This window comes from Culicoides brevitarsis, chromosome 1 (genome assembly GCF_036172545.1).
Source record: "Culicoides brevitarsis isolate CSIRO-B50_1 chromosome 1, AGI_CSIRO_Cbre_v1, whole genome shotgun sequence".
NCBI classification, from domain to species: domain Eukaryota; kingdom Metazoa; phylum Arthropoda; class Insecta; order Diptera; family Ceratopogonidae; genus Culicoides; species Culicoides brevitarsis.
In genome coordinates, this window is record NC_087085.1 from 10,295,555 (window position 1) to 10,314,278 (window position 18,724).

Here is an 18,724-nt window from a genome sequence, read left to right on the forward strand (position 1 = left end):
TAAAAAAATTAAAATATTTTTTTATTTTATTTTTTTTAATTTTATTTTTAAAACTAAGAAAAAACATAATTTTTAATTTTAAAAAATAATTTAATTAATAAATAGTATTATATCATTAATTATTAAATTTATTTATTTTTAAAATTTATTTTTTTTCCTTTTTTCTTAGTTTAAAAATAAAATTAATTAATTAATTTAATATTTTAATTAATTCATGAATAAAAATTTAATTATATAAAAAAAATAAAAAAAAATATTAAAAAAAAAAATTAATAAAATTTTATTAATTAAAATAAATTAAATAAATGTTAATTAATTAAATTAATTAAGAATTGATTGTATGAAAATTCTGACAAATAAAGTTATGTAATGTTAATTAATAAAATTAATTTTTAATAAATTTTAAGTAAATAAATTTAAAAAATTTTAAAAATTTAAAAATTTGTAACATGCTTGATGATTATCGCCATAAATCTAGCGGAGAATAGTTGAACTAAATTTGACATGTACACACACACACATACAAAAATTCTTCCGCAACATCTCAAATTGTTTGTTTACCAAGTGAATTGTTTCCAAAAATTAAAAAAAAATAAAAGTTTATTTAAAAAGTTAAAAATAATTTAATTAAAAAAATCGAAAAATTTATTATTTTAAATAAAGTTAAAAAAATCATTAAAAATAAATACCAAAACATGAAAAAATACAAACAATAAAACATACACAATTAAATCAACAGCTGATTCACACACGAGACACGACCGCAATCTGCAATGGTATTAAAGTAACTCTTCAGTTCGCGATGTTCAGTTGAATGAAGTAGACGTGCGTTCAAACATTTAATATTTATTTTGTTTGTATAAAATTATCCAAGAAGAGTATAAAAAAGCATTCTAACGCGCTTCGGTAGAGATGAACGAGAGAATCTACAGAACTTGTATAAAACTGAAATTATATATGAATATGAAGAACATTAATTGAAAAATATAAATAAAAAAAAGAGTCATGATGTGTATTGATATACAAATATTGAGTTATTACGACAGAACAAACAAAAAAAAAGTATTAAATGACGAGATATCGTAACTTTTAGCACCACATATAGCATTTATAATTTTTATAATTATTGTTAATGTTATATATGGTGCCATTAAGAACAACATATCATCATCGTGGAATCGACATTGACACGACATGTCGCGACTTGGAGGCAGTAAATCGCATTTATAGGCAAATTTCTACAATTTTTCAAGAATTTCAAGTAGAACAAGTTGCACAGAATGACATGCATATGTTAATTTTTGAATTTTTATACATGTGAAATAATACAAAAATACAAATAAAGAGGTTTCACCTCAATAACTTTTCAAAAATGTTCTTCATGTTCAACAATAATTTACGGTTTAAACAAAAATCGCTTTAAGATACCGAAAGTTCTTTAGTTATATAGAGCCAAGTATATCATTATAATAAGTTATATATAACTAACGGTACCTGAAAAGAAAAAAAAACGCCAACATACAAATAAAATATTTATAAAATAATAACAAACAAACAATGGAAAAAAGTCTTGCGTTTAAAAAATAAATATTTAATAAAAAATCGAGTGAATTATTTAAATAAATCAAAATTTGAAGTGATTCATTCAATTTACTGTCCAAAAGAAAATTTAGTGAATCATAAAAAATTATAAAAAATTTACGTCAATGAAAAAGAAACATAATATCGGTATTCCCCGTCTTCTGGTTGAGTAACCTTGAACTTCCTCAATGTACATTTAATGTACAAAAATTATTTGGGATTCAATTTTTTCCATTCTTATACCTTTTTCGCGTTTCGTATCAAAAATTTTATACTTTCTGATTTTTTTAACCCATTATAAATTTTGACTCGGCGTGTTGCATCCAATTATATAAGAATAAAAACCAGTTTTTTAATGTTCTTTCGAACATTCCATAGAAACCTGTACGAAAAAAAAATAAAAAGAAGATGACTTTTGTTAGTGAAACAGACACATAAAAATCATGAGATAAGAGAAACCGAAGTTAGAATGCTTTTTTCTTGGATTCGTCGTTTGAATTTCGTTAAATGAATATCGATTTAATTTTTTGTGTATTTTATGTGTTTATAGTTTGATGAAAGGTACAACAACAGCAACAACAACAGTGACATACAAAAAGGAGTATCTGCATTGCGAACGATTTTTCGGTGTGCAAAAAGACATTAAAAGGACGTTAAATGTTATAACAAAAATTCAATGATTTTCGTAGCAATTTTTATTTAATTTATTGTGTCCAAAAAAGTCCTTGAAAAATAAAAATTTAAGTGTTTTTGTCATGAAAAAGTGCTTTAAAACCGATTCCTGTGAAAATTGTGATTGGTAGTTTTTATAAAAAAAAAAAATATTTTTAATAAATTAAACAAAAAAAATGACGATAACATACACAGCACAAGTAGCAACCTGTAAAGGATTTGGATGCTTTTTAAAACTTTTGTTCAGGTAAGTGATTCATTTTTTCGTACATTGGTCTTAATTGAATAGATTTATGGTTTTGTAAACAAACAAGCGTCATATTTTTTGAATCATCATCTAACGTTGATAACGAGATTTTGTAGCGCGATTAGTAGGCGGCGTTTTTGATCATCAATTTATGAGTCACTTTTACATATCAGAAAATATTTCAAGATCGAAATTGTACTAAAATTTAGTCCCAAGTAGTTAATTGCAGACAAGTCTAAGATAAGAAATAATAATTTACTTATTAAAGTTTAAGAAAGTCGTTGTATATAAGAATGTTATCAAAGCACGTGACCTTTTCAAATGTATGGTTCTGTTCAGTTTCTACTGAAGAAAAAAAGTTCTTTGTTATCACGCGTTATCAGTAATTTTTGTTGTTCAACGTTATGCAATGCATCAGAGTCAAGTTTGTTGTTTTTTGTATGAAAAGACAAAATATTCAGATGATTATTTTGTAATAAAATTTTAAAGAACATGCAAGCTTTTGTTGTTCATAGAATTAATTATCTGTTGATTTTTAAAAAAGTTGAAGATAAGATTTTTTTAATTTTTTTTGAATTTATTTTAAAAAATTTTTTGAGAAAAAATTAAAGGAGAAAAAAAAATTAATTGAATTTTTGTCACATAATTTTAGTTTTTGAAATTAATATTAATTTTAAAACTTTAAATTTCTTTAAAACAAAGCTCTTTCTTAAAACTATGGACATTTTTTTACAAGTCAAAGTCATTCATGAGTGAAATTTCAGACACGAGACAGACAAAATAAATCAACCATTCCATTTTCTAAAAACAAAAAATAATAATAATTGTCTTAAGTAAACTTAAAAAGTATTAGTCGCAGACAAAATTCTAAGCAATGTTAAATATTAAGCAGTGACAATATGAATTTCAAGCTAAAAACACTTAAAAAATGGATTTTATTAACATTTTCATTTAATTTTTACAAAATCTCTTCAGGTTATATTGATAAAACCAATGAAATGCAAAAAGCCTTCAAAATAATTTGTTTCGATCGGAGATCAGAATGGAACATCATAGCTTCAAGACCCTTCGATATCAAACCTTATCCCGAATACATCTTTGACTTGGATGCTTCTAATAGTAAATTAAAGGCCATCGTTGAATGTTCCTTGGGAATCTTGCAAAAAATTACAATTCAATGCAATTCGCAATACAATAATACCTTTCATTTTGGCTTCGTAAATAATAACAATCGCTATCTAACAGTTTCAAACGAGAACTTTCCTCAATCTACTAATATGTTCTCCGTTGGTTTAATTAACAATGATATTTGGTATGGATATGAACATTATAATACAGATATCGTTATGATTTTAGTTTTTGGCAAAAAATTGGATTATAACGTTAAAATGATCGCAGAGAACTTAAAAAAAGGTTTGGGTAATTCACAAATATCTAAGGATCTAAAATTTAGAAAAAATGGAACAGATCAATGTGATGAATTTGCTTTGAAAAATGGATCTAAAGTTGGAAAATTTTTAAAAGAAAGAGAAAGCAAAAAGAAATTTGTCGTTTTAGTGGTTGGAATAATATTAGCTATAACTATAGTAATTTTGCTATATGGATTAATAAAAAGTCTGAAAAAGAGGAAAATTAAGCCTGTGAGCTCGATGGAGATGAGAAGCAACCAAAGCCGAGTTATAGGATGAGTATTAATAGCTTATCCAAAAACTTTTCAAACTGCTTACGTTTCTCCTCAATTTTACAACTGATTAGTTGAACAACAATATTAACAAACGTAGTCGATTAGTAAAAAAATGATTTTCAAGTTGAAAACTATCAAAAAATATTTTTCAGTAATATTTTTATACAATTTTTTAAAGTTTCGTCCAACTAAAGCTGAAACTTTGTCGCAAAAAGTATTCAACTTGGCTTGTTCTTTGCCAGAATGGAATATTGTAGCTTCGCTTCCTTTGAATATCAAACCTTATCCAGAGTTCATCTTTGATTTAGATGCTTCTGCTAGTCCATTAAAAGCCATCACTGAGTGCTTTAATGGAACTGTGTTGAACATAACAATTCATTGCAACTCTATGTTTAAGAATACTTTTGAAATGCGTTTGGATAATACATTATTGGTAGAATTGAAGACGGTTAAAGTTTCAAATAAATTTTTCATTGGTTACATCAACGAAGAACTTTGGTATGGTCATGATTTCAATACAACAGGACTTTTAGTTTTTGGCAAGGAATCGCAATACGATTTTGATATGATCCAAGATAAAATTAAAAGTGACATGAAGTTCTCCTTAAAAATATTAAAGACGAGAAAAAATGACACTCAACAATGCGATGAATTTGCATTGAAGTATGGAACTAAAAAAGGAAAAGTATGGAAAGCTAAACGGAATTTCGCATTAATAGTGGTTGGAGTATTTGTAACATTTATTTTGGGAGTCTTTATTTATGGTTTTTTTCATATAAACATTATCAAAAGAAACAAAGAGAACACAGACAACTCGATTGAAATGAGAAACAATTAAAGTCAAATCAAAGAATAGTTTAAAAAATTTTTCGAAAAACTTTTCAGACAGATTAAGCTACTCATCAACCTTTAATATGGAACATTTTCACAGTTTTCGTGCAACTTTGACAGAATCATGACTTTCAAAACTGCCTTCTTCTTAATGCTTTGTTTGATCATTTCAATAGAAACTTTGAACTTGGAAGGAATTCAAAAGGCGCTAAACGTTGCTTGCAGTCAACCAAGTTGGAATATTGTAGCATCCACAACTCTTGATAAATTTGCAGGAAAAGACCATGATCCAATTTCAAATCATTATCCAATGAATTTTTTTGACTTGGATGCGCAAAAGAATCACTTAATGGCAACCGTGAATTGTTCTTCTTATAGCTCAAATATGAAAATTAATCATCTTCAAATTTCCTGTAGATCATTATCTGAAAATTTTATTTTTTTGAATCAATCAATGAATCCCATTGTGATTCAAAATCTGAAATTCGTTGAGCATACAGCTTCAGCAAATCCAGCTTACATTGGACAGTTAAATGACAACATCTGGTATTTATTTTGTTGGCATACTTCCGAGATTGGATTGATCGTCTTCAAAAATGAGACTTCAATTAAAAAGGAAGAAGTTCAAAATGTTGAAAAAATAATTCTTCAAGTCTTGAGGGAAGATTTCAGTAAAAATTTAAAATTTCTCCAGCCAATTTTCGTTCGAAAGCCAGGCAATAAAAATTGTGATGAAGTGGGTTTGACGAAAGGTACAAAAGCTTCAATTAAATACGAAACCCAAAGAAAGTTATTTTTGGTAAAATTGACAATTGGAATAATTTTAAGTAGTTTTTGTTTATTTGTCGTGGGTTGCATCATTTTCAAAAAGTTTCGTAAGCTTAATGAAATCACTGTTGGAGTTTCAAATCAATAGCATGAGACAAAATTGATTAAAACAAAACTTTTAATGGCATATTTCGTCAGTTATTAAACTGTTTTCATCACGAATTGACCAAAAAAATGGAAAAATCTCTTATAATTTTATTCTCTTTAATTTTGTGCACTTTTGCTAAAAGTAACAACATATCAATTACCATCTGTAGTTCTCAAGTTTGGAAAATAGTGGCATCTATTCCGTTAAATAATCCACCGTATCCAGAAAATATATTCGATACTGATGCATCTAAAAGTAGTTTATCAGTAGCAACTGATTGTGTTAATAAAACTTTAACTAAAATACAGATATACTGCAGAGATCATATAGGAGAATATGAAAATGATTTCTTTGTACGTTTTGAGCAATTGACAATGGATTTTGATATAGGTTTTAAGAAAATTACCGACCAAGCAGATAACGATCAAGGTGCTTATTTCGGAAAAATCAATGACAAATATTGGTTTCTGTATGTATTATACGGTGAAATTATCGGAGGATGTCTTGTTTTCAGCAAAGAAGATTCCATTAACAAACAAATTTTGAACAAAATTTCGACAGATATTGCAGAAAGACGTACAAGTTCACGTAGAGTCGATTACATATCCTTTAGGGTAAGAGGTCAAGTTAATAAGTGCGATGCTGAAAGATTAACAGTCGGAACAAAAATACCAGATGAAAGGGAGAAGAAGCAAAGATCTGAATTAGGAATCAAGGTCATTATAGGAGTGGTAACATTCATTGTGGCTTTTATTTTCATTTGCGTGGTGAAAGCTTTTATAAGCATTAAAAAGAAAGGAAATAAAGTTGGAGAAGGAGAAGTTGAAATATCAAGCGAGACAGTTCAAAGGACTGAGAGCTATTAAGGAAAAGTTGAATAACTTTTGTTACAAATTATCAGTAAAAGTAAAGTGATGTTGCAACACAATTTTCTAACAAAAAGAAACTCACTCTGATTTTATAAAAAGAACTCGGAATGGTTTAAAGTCACGCAAAGTAGAGCAAAAAAATTTTTATATCAAAAAAAAATTAAAAGTTCATTGGAGGACCTAATTTTATTGGGGGGAACCTCTTTTACTCAAGTTATGAAAACGATGTTGATAGTTAATTTTAATATTCAAACATCGTTAGTACTTAACCCTTTGCAGACATTGCAGTTAGTTTTTGGAATAGAATTAAGGTTCTTGAAGACTAATAAAATAAATAGAAATAATCAAATTTCCTATGAACCTACTAAAATCTAAAAAAAACCCTTTTTGGTTTTTAAAAATGAAGTGAGAAACAATCCAAACATCAGAAAGACTCAAGACAAAATGATAAAATTCAATACTGATATACTCAAGAATTGTGAAAAATGTAACACATAAATTACAAAGCCTCTCAAAAAGGGTTAAAGAGCTGTTAGAAAATCATTAATCCAAAATTAGTCTCTATGATTGCCTTTTTTACGCTACATGTCATCAGTTATTATTCAACTTTCTTCGAAATAACAACAAAATCCATGAAAAAATCAATATGTTATGCCTTAACTTTGGTATCTTCTATTTTTGCCCAAAACCCAACATCAAAAGATTTGGCATGCAACTCACCTGTTTGGAAAATCATCGCTTCACGTCCTTTTCAATCTTCAGGAGCCCATGAAGGTAGTTTATTTGGAATTAATGCAGCTGCGAACCAACTAAGAGCCTCCATAACTTGTGCTAATGACAAAATAGAATCTGTTGAAATTTCATGTCACTCATCAAATGGCGAGAAACATTGGAGTTCTTTCAAACTTAAGCACGCTGTTTATATTTCCCTATTGAATATTGATTTTCCGAAATTAAGTAGTACTGTGGAGATTTTTAACATTAGTAACAATGCTTGGTTTATTCATTCGTGGTATGGAACAGACTATGCGTTTATGATCTTTAGCAACGACTCGATCGAGTTACAGGATGAGTTTGGAGACGTTAAGAAAAATCTTCGACAATTTCTTCGAAAGTTCCATTCTGACCCATATATTTCTTTGGAGCCTTTTTTCGTACGATCATCAGCTCAAATGAATTGTTCAGCAGTTGGACTTACAAAGCCCACGAAAGAAGAAAGAAAAATGGGAGCTCTTCGACTTTTTTTGTGCATCATAAGTGTCCTAATTGTCGTTTTTATGTTGTTGCATCTCAAAAGTCAATTTAACGATCACTGAAAAAAAAATTTAATGTCAAGACTCTCCAGTTTTAAGATTTTTGTGCACATGACTTGTAATAAATTTATTGTTATCTGTGACAAACGGGCTCGTTTTACTCGTTTACTTGAAGGCCGGTTTCGTGTTTCTCTGTTAATTGAAGCGATGAAACTCATAATTCTGCTAATTTTTATCACATTTTCTCGTTTTTTTTCCCTGACAAATGACATTTATGTAAGTAATTAACTGAATGGCGACAATTGTTCCGTCGTCGTCGCAAAGATCAATGAATCATTTCAGCGAAAAATTAAAATTCAGTTCACATTATTTCCGTTGAATCTGAAGTGATATTCTCATAAAGTTACGGTAAAACCGATAGCACCATCAGAAAGCTGAGAAAATTTCAGTAAGACACTCCATACACGTAAATTCGATTAAACAACTCAAAACATGCGAAAAATCAATTTAAAGCTCAAGAATCAAAAAATCAGGTTTCATACAAGACAATAAATTATCATATTAAAGATACTGTTTCATGTTAATATCAAAAAACTTCCGCATGGAGTTAGTAGCTCTTATCAAGCACTATTTGATCCCAAAGTATTTACGAGTTTCGGTGTAAAAATCACGAAGGGAGGTATATTATATCAAAATGTGTCAATAAATTATCATATTAAAGATACTGTTTCATGTGTAAACAAACAAGTACAAGCATGAGTGTAACTCACGTCAAAATCAATTATCTTAAACAGCTTGGCATTGACCTTCATACGCCGTGTGCTTATGATATATGACGATGACAGAGTTCATTGCTTTCAGTTTTCCCCAAAATACAAAAATTAAATAATTGCTGGCGCTATTTATTATTATAGAGAAGGAGTGTAATGGAGCAATTTTGCGTGTTTGTACAAAAATGTCAAACAATCAGGTTGAGGAGAGTAAATAGTGGAATAATAAGCAGTAAAAATTAACGTAGAGACATGTTACCAAGTTAGAGCTTCCGTTATTAGCATTTGGATTTGGTGACGTTAGATTTGTTTTTATGGCGCTCGTGTTGTTGAAAATTAATTGTTGTGAAATTATGACAACTTCAACGCATTTGACACGGGTTTTCTGAAATAATTTTTTTCAAAGAAAATAATTTTAATGAACGATTTTTACAAAATTCGAAATTTTTACAACATGTTTAAGATATTTTTTTTTCTTACTCCATTTTATTTAAATTTTTATTAAAAAAAATTTAAAAATAAAATAAAAAATTAAGAAAAAAAAATAAAAATTTATAAGAAAAAATTTTTCATAAAAAAAAATATTTAAAAATTTCACTTTAAATTAAGTAAAATTGATAAAAATTATTAAAAAATTAAAAATGATTAATTATTCAATAAAAAATTAAATTAAATAATTAATTATACCTAATTAACTAAAAAATTTTCATTTTACGTTTTGCAAAATTTAGCTTAAAAAAATTAATATCTCTTTTAAATTTAAAAAATATTAATTAGCTTTAAGTAATTGTTATTTTAAAATTGAATAAATAATTTTTAAAAAAATAATAATTTTTAATATTTTTAATTTTATAAAAAAAATTATAAAAAAATAATAAAAGATTAATATTAAATTAACAAAATTAAAAAAATAAATAATAATAAATTAAAATAAAAAAAAATAAAAATAAATTATAATAAATAATTTAATTTAATTTAATTTTTAGGGTTAATAAAAAAAATAAAAAAAATTAATAAAAAATTATTAAAAATTAAAAAAATATTAATTTTTAATTTTATTTTTTTAATTTTTATTATTTTTTATTGTCATTTTAATACTGAAAAAAAAACTAAAAATAAAAACTTACTTCGAAAGCCCCTTATCGATAAAAAAATAATTTGATTGACGAAAATTGTCGTGCATATGTTTATTAATAGTTAGTCTAGTCAATGCCCTCTAATTACATTAAATCGTTCGTTATTATTAATATTCACATGCTTATTTATTATTATTACACCATTACAGACAAGCATTGCTTGTTAAATGTCAGGTCTGCCAATTAAAATTCTCTTGAGTAAATACTCAAACAAATTATTTTCCATTCATACTTTTTTCAACCAACTTTTTGTAATTTATTGTTTTAGAAATCCCTCTTATTCAGCATTTTTTCGTGGAAATTTTGTTTTGAAACTTGTGACCTTCAACTCGAGTTTTTTTTGCATGTTTTGGACTTCTGGCAAGTCATAAAAATCGATCGTCGTCTCTGTCGTTGAATTAAATTTATTCACACCGCACATTACTTGCCGCACAAATGTGTATCGTGAAATGCTAATTTGATGGTTGATGCGAAAAAATTATGCCTTGCTTATAATTTTATTGTTGTGAATTTGTTTATTAATAGAATTGTGAGTGACAATCTCGTCTTTAATAAGATAAAAAAGTTAAAAGAAAATATTAATTTAAATAATTTTTTTCTTTCTTTTTCAGATGGCGTGGCAGCATTTACAAATTAGTATGGCTGGATTTAACTTGCTTCCTGTTTCTGTATTACTCCCTCAATATTACCTACAAATTTTTAAATCCTGATGAGAAAAGGTTTGTATTTACTTTTTTTTGTTAAAAATTTATTTTTTTTTAAATAAAATTGTTTTTTTAAATTAAATTGAATTTTTTAATAAAAAAAATTATTTAATAATTTAAAATTTTTATTTAATAATTTTTTAATCATTTTAATGAATATTATTATTTTATTGATAATTAATTTTTAATATTTTTTTAAATTATTAATTGTTTTATTTCAATTTATTAAATTTAAATTTAATTTATTTTTTTAATTATTTTTTTATATTTAAATAAAAATATTGTTCAAAATAAAATTTAATATTTTTATTAAATTTTTAATAATTTTTTTTTATTGAATTTTAATTTTTAACTCTTTTTAAATTTTATTATTTTAAATTTAATTTTTAATTTTTATTAAAATTATTTTTTATATTAAATTAAAATAATTTTAATTATTAATTAATTCTTATTATTATTTTTATTCTTATATGTAATTATTTTTTTAAATTAAAAAAAAATAATTAAAAAATTATTTTTTTTTCAGAATCTTTGAGGCAATTGTAAAATATTGTCATGTATATACAAACCAAATTCCGCTATCCTTCGTGCTCGGTTTCTACGTTAGCATTGTGATGAACCGTTGGTGGGGTCAATACACGAGCATTCCGTGGCCCGATCCGATTGCCGTCTTTGTGAGCACAAACATTCACGGACAAGTAAGCTAAAAATTTGTTTGTCTTGTAATTTTCTTTCATTTTTTGAAATTTTGCCAAGAACCTTGACAACAGATGCAAATATAGTATTAAAGGAGAAAGTATGCAATAATTTTTATGAATGGGGCATTTCCGAAAAAAAATCATAATTTAATAGTTCAACTGGGTCATTCAACTCGAAACATGAAATTTCAAGAAATTATCAAGAATTTTCACCCCCAACAATTTTTTTTTCATGGAAATTGGCGTGAGAATGTTAAACAGGTGTCGTGCCTGCCAGACAATTTGTTATCATTCTTGAGCGGAATTCATTATTTGCGATACGTTTGTTAAAGAATCAACTCACGAAATAGCGAAAAAAAATCACTTTCGGTGCCAGATTGGCTAGACGTTAATTTTTGATATGTCCCCTTTGTCGTAAACGATTTGTTTGATTCATCATCCATACACACACCGTAATATAATAATAATAAATATTAACGAAACGCGCTGTTTATTTTCGTGTCGAGCATGTTTGAATACATTTCTCAGAAGATTATAAGCTGCTGATTGTCGTGTCATGTCATTTCATCTTACATAATTTTATTGAGATGATGATGATTGGATAATTTATTTGTGTCATTGGTTCTTGTTGCATGCCTTTCGTACTTGAGAGATGAACTTGATCTTTAATTTTTATTACATTTCAAAATAATATACGGAAAAATTTCAAAATTTGCATTAGGATGGAATTTTTTAATGTGCATTGGGGTAAAATTAGAAAATGATTCTTTTGACAGAGAACACATTTTAATATTTTGCCCCAATGAATATTTTTAAAAATTTTCATTTCATTGAAATTTTTAAAATTAATTTTCAACCCGCTGCATATTTTTAAATTTTTGACCCAGTGAGCATTTTGAATGAAAAAAATTTGATTTTTTAGTTTCACCAATGTAATTTGAAAATTTTTTCATATTTTATCATACCTATTTTTTTTTTCAATTAGGTATAAAAAAAATGATTTTTTTTTTTCATAAAATTGTCAAATAAATTAAATTTTTTAATATTTAAATATTTTTTTTTATTTTTCAAAATTAAATTAATAAATATTAATTAAAATATTTAAAAAAATACATTAAATTTATTAAAATTAAATAAATAAAACGTTATTAATTAAATTATTCAAAAAAATTTTATTCTATTTTTTCCATTTAAAAAAATCTTCAGAGTTAAATTTTTAAAATTTTTTTATTAATTCAAATCACTTTATTCTAACAAAAAATTTAAAGTAAAATCAAGTATTCATGAAAATTCTAAATTAAATATTTTTAAATTATTTTTTTATGATTAAAAAATTATTAAAATTAAAAATAATTACTAAATATTTATTGAAAATGTTTAAAAATTTTCATTCAAAATTTCTCGAATTAAAAAAAATTTAAAATTTTTAAATTAGTTTTTTTTTATTTATTTTTTTTTCAATTATTAAAATTAATATTTTATTATTTTTTTCTCTTTTTCAGGATGAACGAGGACGTGTGATGCGTCGTACCGTAATGCGCTACGTTTGCCTTTGTCTCACAATGGTCTTCACAAATATCTCACCGCGCGTGAAAAAACGTTTCCCAACATTGGATCATCTGATAGAAGCCGGTCTTCTCAATGAAAACGAAAAAAGTATCATGGATGACTTGAATGAAAAATTTCCGCGTCACTCAAAGCATTGGTTGCCAATTGTGTGGGCTGCAAGTATCATAACACGCGCTCGAAAGGAAGGCAGAATAAGGTACAAAAAAAATTTTAATTTTTATTTTTTAAAAAATTTCATTGAAAAAATATTTTTTTTCAGAGATGATTTTGCTGTAAAGACAATAATTGACGAATTAAATAAATTCCGTGGTCAATGTGGTTTACTCATCAGTTACGATACCATCAGTGTTCCTCTTGTCTACACGCAAGTAGTAACTCTCGCAATTTACTCGTATTTCGTCACATCAATTCTCGGGCAACAATGGGTCGAAAACAAGAAAATCGAAGAAGGCGTTTACAACATTGTCGATAATTACTTCCCGATTTTCACAACGCTTGAATTTTTCTTCTACATGGGATGGTTGAAAGTGGCTGAGCAGCTGATCAATCCTTTCGGCGAAGACGACGACGATTTCGAGGTGAATTGGATGGTCGATCGTAACTTGCAAGTGTCGTACTTAATTGTTGATGAAATGCATCACGAGCATCCCGAACTGCTGAAGGATCAATATTGGGACGAAGTCTTCCCCACGCAACTGCCGTATACCGTGGCTTCCGTGCAAAATAAGGAGCAAGAACCGCAACCGTCAACCACGAATATTGAAGTGAAGAAGAAGCAGGCGGAGGTTATTCCGGTGTCACAATCAACAAATCGCCTCGAAGATATGGTCGGTAAAACTTCTAATAGTGTTATTTACAGATTCCCAGAAAAAGAAGGAGAAATAGTGGATGGCAATGAAAAGGGCGAGGAGGTCAATATTTTTTCAGTTTTTTTTCTCTCTCTTGAAGCTTGGTAACGGGAAGCTTTCGAATTGACTAATAAATCACGGTTAATTGGTGATGGAGGAAAATTTAATTAATTTTCTGTCTAAATTTAGCAAAAAATTTTCGGAGCTATTTAGCACTTTTTTTATGAAACACACAAACTACACACACTGAATCTTTCTTTTTCTGTCACTAACTTCTTTTTTAAATGTTCAAAAGTGAGCAAAAATGTAAAGAAATTTATCAATTCTGAAAAAAAATTAAGTTAAAATCAATAAGAATTTATTTTAATAATTTAATAAAAATATTAAATTTTAATTTTTCTTAATTTAAAAAATTTATTTGAAAAATAATTTTATTTGAATATAAATTTTTTTTAATGTTAATTAAAAAACTTTTTTTACATAAAAAAAAATAATTTTAATTTTCTTTATTAATAATTTTTTTTTTTAATTTTTTATTAATTTTTAAAAATAATATTTATTAAAATTTTAATTTAAAAATAATTTAAATTTTTTAAATAATTTATTTTATTAATTAAAATTTATTTAAATAAAAATAAATTTTAATTTTTTCTTGAAAATTTTTTCAAAAAATATGAAAAAAATAATTTTTAGAATTTTAAACAATTAATGTCAAATTTAATTGAATTTAAATTAATTAAATTTTATTAGAAAATAAATTGAATAACTTTTTTAAAAATAATTTATGATATTTTCCCAATACTTAATTTAAAACATTAGAAAATCTTAAATTGATTTTTACATATTATCATGAAACTTAAGTTTAAATATTTTTTTTAAGTCAAAAATTCATGATGAAATTTTATATAAATCTTTCAATAAAATTTTTTTAAGTAAAAATTTTCTTCAGAATTTAACTTTACATTTTTGATCACTTTTCAAAGTAGTTTTTGAACTTTTTCTCTAAAAATTCTTCATTGTTTAACAATTTTTTCCTTTTTTTCCAACACAGGATGACAATACGAGCGGCATTCACTTCTCCGCGACCCGTCACAGAACAACCTCCGGATCCTCCAACAGCATGCACAGCATCGCAGGCACCATGTCTCGCGTCAATACTGTCGCTTCTGCCCTCAAACGTTTCCTGAGTCGCGATGAAAGTCGCACGAACGTCACAACGCCCGAAGCTCCCACAAAACTGCCCGGCTCCGCAAGCAGTGCGAGTCTCACGCATCGCCAAATCTCCCATCCAGCGGGAAGTGTTCGCATCACCGACCAAGTAATCGAAGAAGTTGACGAACAAATGACAATTACGTCGACAAAAGGACACGAACCGCGTCCCAACGTTCAAAGCATATTCCAGCCACCGCCAGAAGTTCCCGTCGAATATACTCGTTCCGTCTCCAACAACATCCCGATGGAAGCGATGCTGCCCAAAGGCGGTGTCGATGCTCTTTTGGGCGTTCCCTCGAGTGTTCCGTCGCACAAAGATGTCGATCAGGGCGACAGTCGAGGCGAAGGAGGAGAATTAGACTACAATTTGCCCGTTGACGAGTTCGAGTTACTCAAAGCGAAGCGCGAACAAGAACGTCTCGAGCGGCAACAAGAGTTACTTGCGCGAACAATCAGCACGCAACCCGCAATTCCGCATCCCGAACAACAGCTAGACACGGATTTGCTGCTGGAAAATCTCCATACTTTGGCTGCCGATATGACAGCTGAACAACAACAACAACAACAAGACAAATCAGCAGGCGGCGGCGATACTCAGTTATGATCGAGCTTGTACCAGAATGTTAGATCGGCCTCGTTTTACGTTAATTATCCTTACGAAGAGGAGGATGACGCTGTTTCAAGGCAGCACGTTAATTTTATACCTGATTAGACTTTTTTTTGTTAATTTTTGTCGCTGCTATTAGATGTAAGAAAAAAAGAGCGCCTTTAAAATTCGAATTTTGTAATAAAAAAAAAAATTAAGAATCTTGTATCTAAAACAGTATTTTTCTAATAAAAAAGCACAAAATAAAATTTTAAGAATCAAATCACACAAAAAAACGAAAGAGACAAAATGTTACTGATTATATAGATATTTTTAATAATTAATTAATTAATTAACGAAACTTGGAGTTACTCTAAAATAAAGTTATCTTTTTCTTAAAAAATATTAAAAATTTTCTTTAATTTTTATGAAAAAAAGTAAGTATAAATTAGGATTTATTTTTTTTTAATAAGGAAAATATTTTATAATTTTTCATTTATGGTAATATTTTTATTATGAATTATTCAATTAAATAAATTAACAAAAAAAAATATTAATAATAAATAAATGAAACTTAAGAGCTTTCAAGATAATCAAAATTTATTTTTTTTTTTCAAATAAAAAAAAAATTATTAAAGTTTTTTGTAACTTTAGTAAATTACGAAAAAATTAAAATTTATTTTTAAAATTAATTTTTTATTTTTAAAATTAAAAAAAAATATTTCCTTAAAAATTTGTAAAAAAATAATTAATTAAATTATAAAAAAAAAAATAAAATTTAAAATTAATTTTTATTTTTTTTTTAATTTTTTTTTTTTACTTATTTTTAATAATTTTTTTTTATTAATTGAGCGAATTTAATTTGATTTTATTTATTAAATTTAGCTGAATTTTATTTAATTAAAATGTTATTCTAATGAATTATTTTTTTATCGTGACAAATTGACAAATTATAGGTGAATATGGGAGTTTTTGTATAAAAAAATCAAACATTTTTTAAAAATCTATATTTTAAATTTATTTAAACAAATAATTTATTAAAAATTTTACAGAAAAAAGCTTAATTTACTCAAAAATTACATTTTTCATTAAAAATCGTTAAAATAAGGCAACGCCTTAAATTTTGAATACCATCCCATGTTAAATTTCCAATAATTTTTTTTTATTTGAATGAACTTTTTAGATAAAATTCGTTAAAAAAGGATATTCAGATACCTCTTTATTTTTTAAAAAGAATTTTAATAAAAATCTTGAAAATAAAAAATTAACACATAAAACGAAAATTATCACAATGTTTCTTTTGTTTTCCCATATTTTAAGTTTTTACACATTTTTAACAAAATTTATTCATTTAAGACCTTTACCTTAACCTTTTGCAATATAAATCACCTCTAAAATTATTTTTTGTTTTGAAAATTTATTTTGAACATTTCTTTAAATAAATTAAAAATTAAAATTTTTGTTTTGTCTGTCCGTAATAAAAAATTTAAACAAAAAAAGTTCATTTTCCCTTAAGAAAACTAGATTAAGCATCATTTATTAACTCCACAAAACAAAACAAAAAAAAATCTCCCTGCACGAGTCTCATTTTCATGCCACGTCGCGTCGTCAAAAAATTTTCTCCCTTTTTATTATACAAAAAAAAAATACTAAAAACGTATGTTTGAGCATGGAAAAGGAATACCGACACAAAACAAACGCCAAAACATAATGTACCTAATTTAAGCATGAACATCAAGTCCTTTCTACATGCGAAAGCTCCTCCGTACTTTTTTTCTTGCCATGACATTGCTACATTGTAGCAAACAAAAAACATTCATAATAACAATAACAATCGCAATAAAAGGTGTTTGCGTATTCATTAAATGAGTTTTTGTGTGTCGTACATTCTTTTTTTTTCGTTTGCCGTCAATTGCATAGTTTTTCCACTAAAAGTTGCGTGTAAAATCATTTTACGATTGAATATTTTTTTTTATTATGAAAAAAATATGTGTGCGACTAGGTGAATGAGCAAACGTGAAAAATAATCCTTTGATACGAAGTTATGAGGAATTTCAACTTTAATACGCTTTTTTACGACACTGAAATGCATTTTGAAGCGAGTGTGTGTGTGACGTAGGGAAAATAAATTGTATTTTTCACACAACTCATTATAGTCATTTACTTGGAGCAACATTGTTCGTACGTGAAATTTTATGAAGAGGAGTTTTAAATTTATTATTAATGTTCGTCATTTTTGTTGTTGTTGTTGTTTTTCCTGTTAGTAGTACTACACGAAATCGACGCGGGCCTTTATTTATCGAAATCGCGCGAATAATCGTCATCGTCTGTTCGTCATTTGCTTAACATTGTAGTTGCACTATTTGGAGAAAGGTACTGAGGGTTACTTGAATTTATTTTTTTAAACGGTTTTATTTAATTATTTATTTTTATTATTTTATTTTTTTTTGAAGAATTAAATAAATGAATTAATAATTTTAACAATAATAAATTATTTTTAGTTATTAAAAATAAATAATTATTGAAAAAAAATTATCAGGGAATAAAAAATCAATTAAAATGATGATTATTTATGACTTATGATGTTTAATATAAATTCTTGATAATTATAAACAATAAATACATCATTAACTTTAATTATCAAGCATAATTAATAAATCAATCATTCGTTATTAATTCGTAATAATTATAATATTTTTCATTTTTGTACTTCAATGAATTTTATATAATTTATTAATGTTAATTTTTTAATTTGCTATTCATATAGTAAACGTTTGAAAAATAATTTAAATTAATTAAATAAATTTAAATTTATTGAACACTAATTTTTTTTGAATTTAAAAATTTATTTATTATTCTTCTAAAATAATTTCAAAAATTTTATTATTTCAAAAATAATTCTATGAACAAAAAAAATTTTTAATAATTTTAATTATATTTTCATATTATAATTGAATCAATTAAAAATTATTTTAATTAATTTAATTTTTTTTAACTACAAAACAATAAAATTAATTATTTTTTATTATTAAAAAATATTTTTTTATTCAACTTGAATTTCAAAAATAATTTATTATACCTACTTTCAATTAATTATAATTTTAATTAAATTTAAAAATAATAATTTTTTATATAAAAATTTTTATAA

The 18,724-nt window shown here is 26.0% G+C and overlaps 1 protein-coding gene across 5 annotated transcripts; it reads left to right on the forward strand.

The window, feature by feature from the left end:
• Positions 1-717: 717 nt before the first annotated feature.
• Positions 718-15,938, forward strand: LOC134826890 (bestrophin-4). 5 transcript variants are annotated; one of them, XM_063843272.1, is made up of 7 exons: positions 718-825; positions 2,132-2,500; positions 10,571-10,678; positions 11,190-11,361; positions 12,864-13,126; positions 13,190-13,841; positions 14,830-15,938. In XM_063843272.1, exons 2-7 carry the CDS (start codon positions 2,430-2,432, stop codon positions 15,592-15,594), a joined length of 2,031 nt encoding a protein of 676 aa, XP_063699342.1. In that variant the 5' UTR covers positions 718-825; positions 2,132-2,429; the 3' UTR covers positions 15,595-15,938. The 5 variants fall into 5 exon arrangements, with proteins under 5 accessions (XP_063699342.1, XP_063695461.1, XP_063707208.1 ...); XM_063839391.1 differs by having other exon boundaries at positions 13,190-13,757; XM_063851138.1 differs by having other exon boundaries at positions 810-857.
• The last annotated feature ends 2,786 nt before the right edge of the window (positions 15,939-18,724 follow it).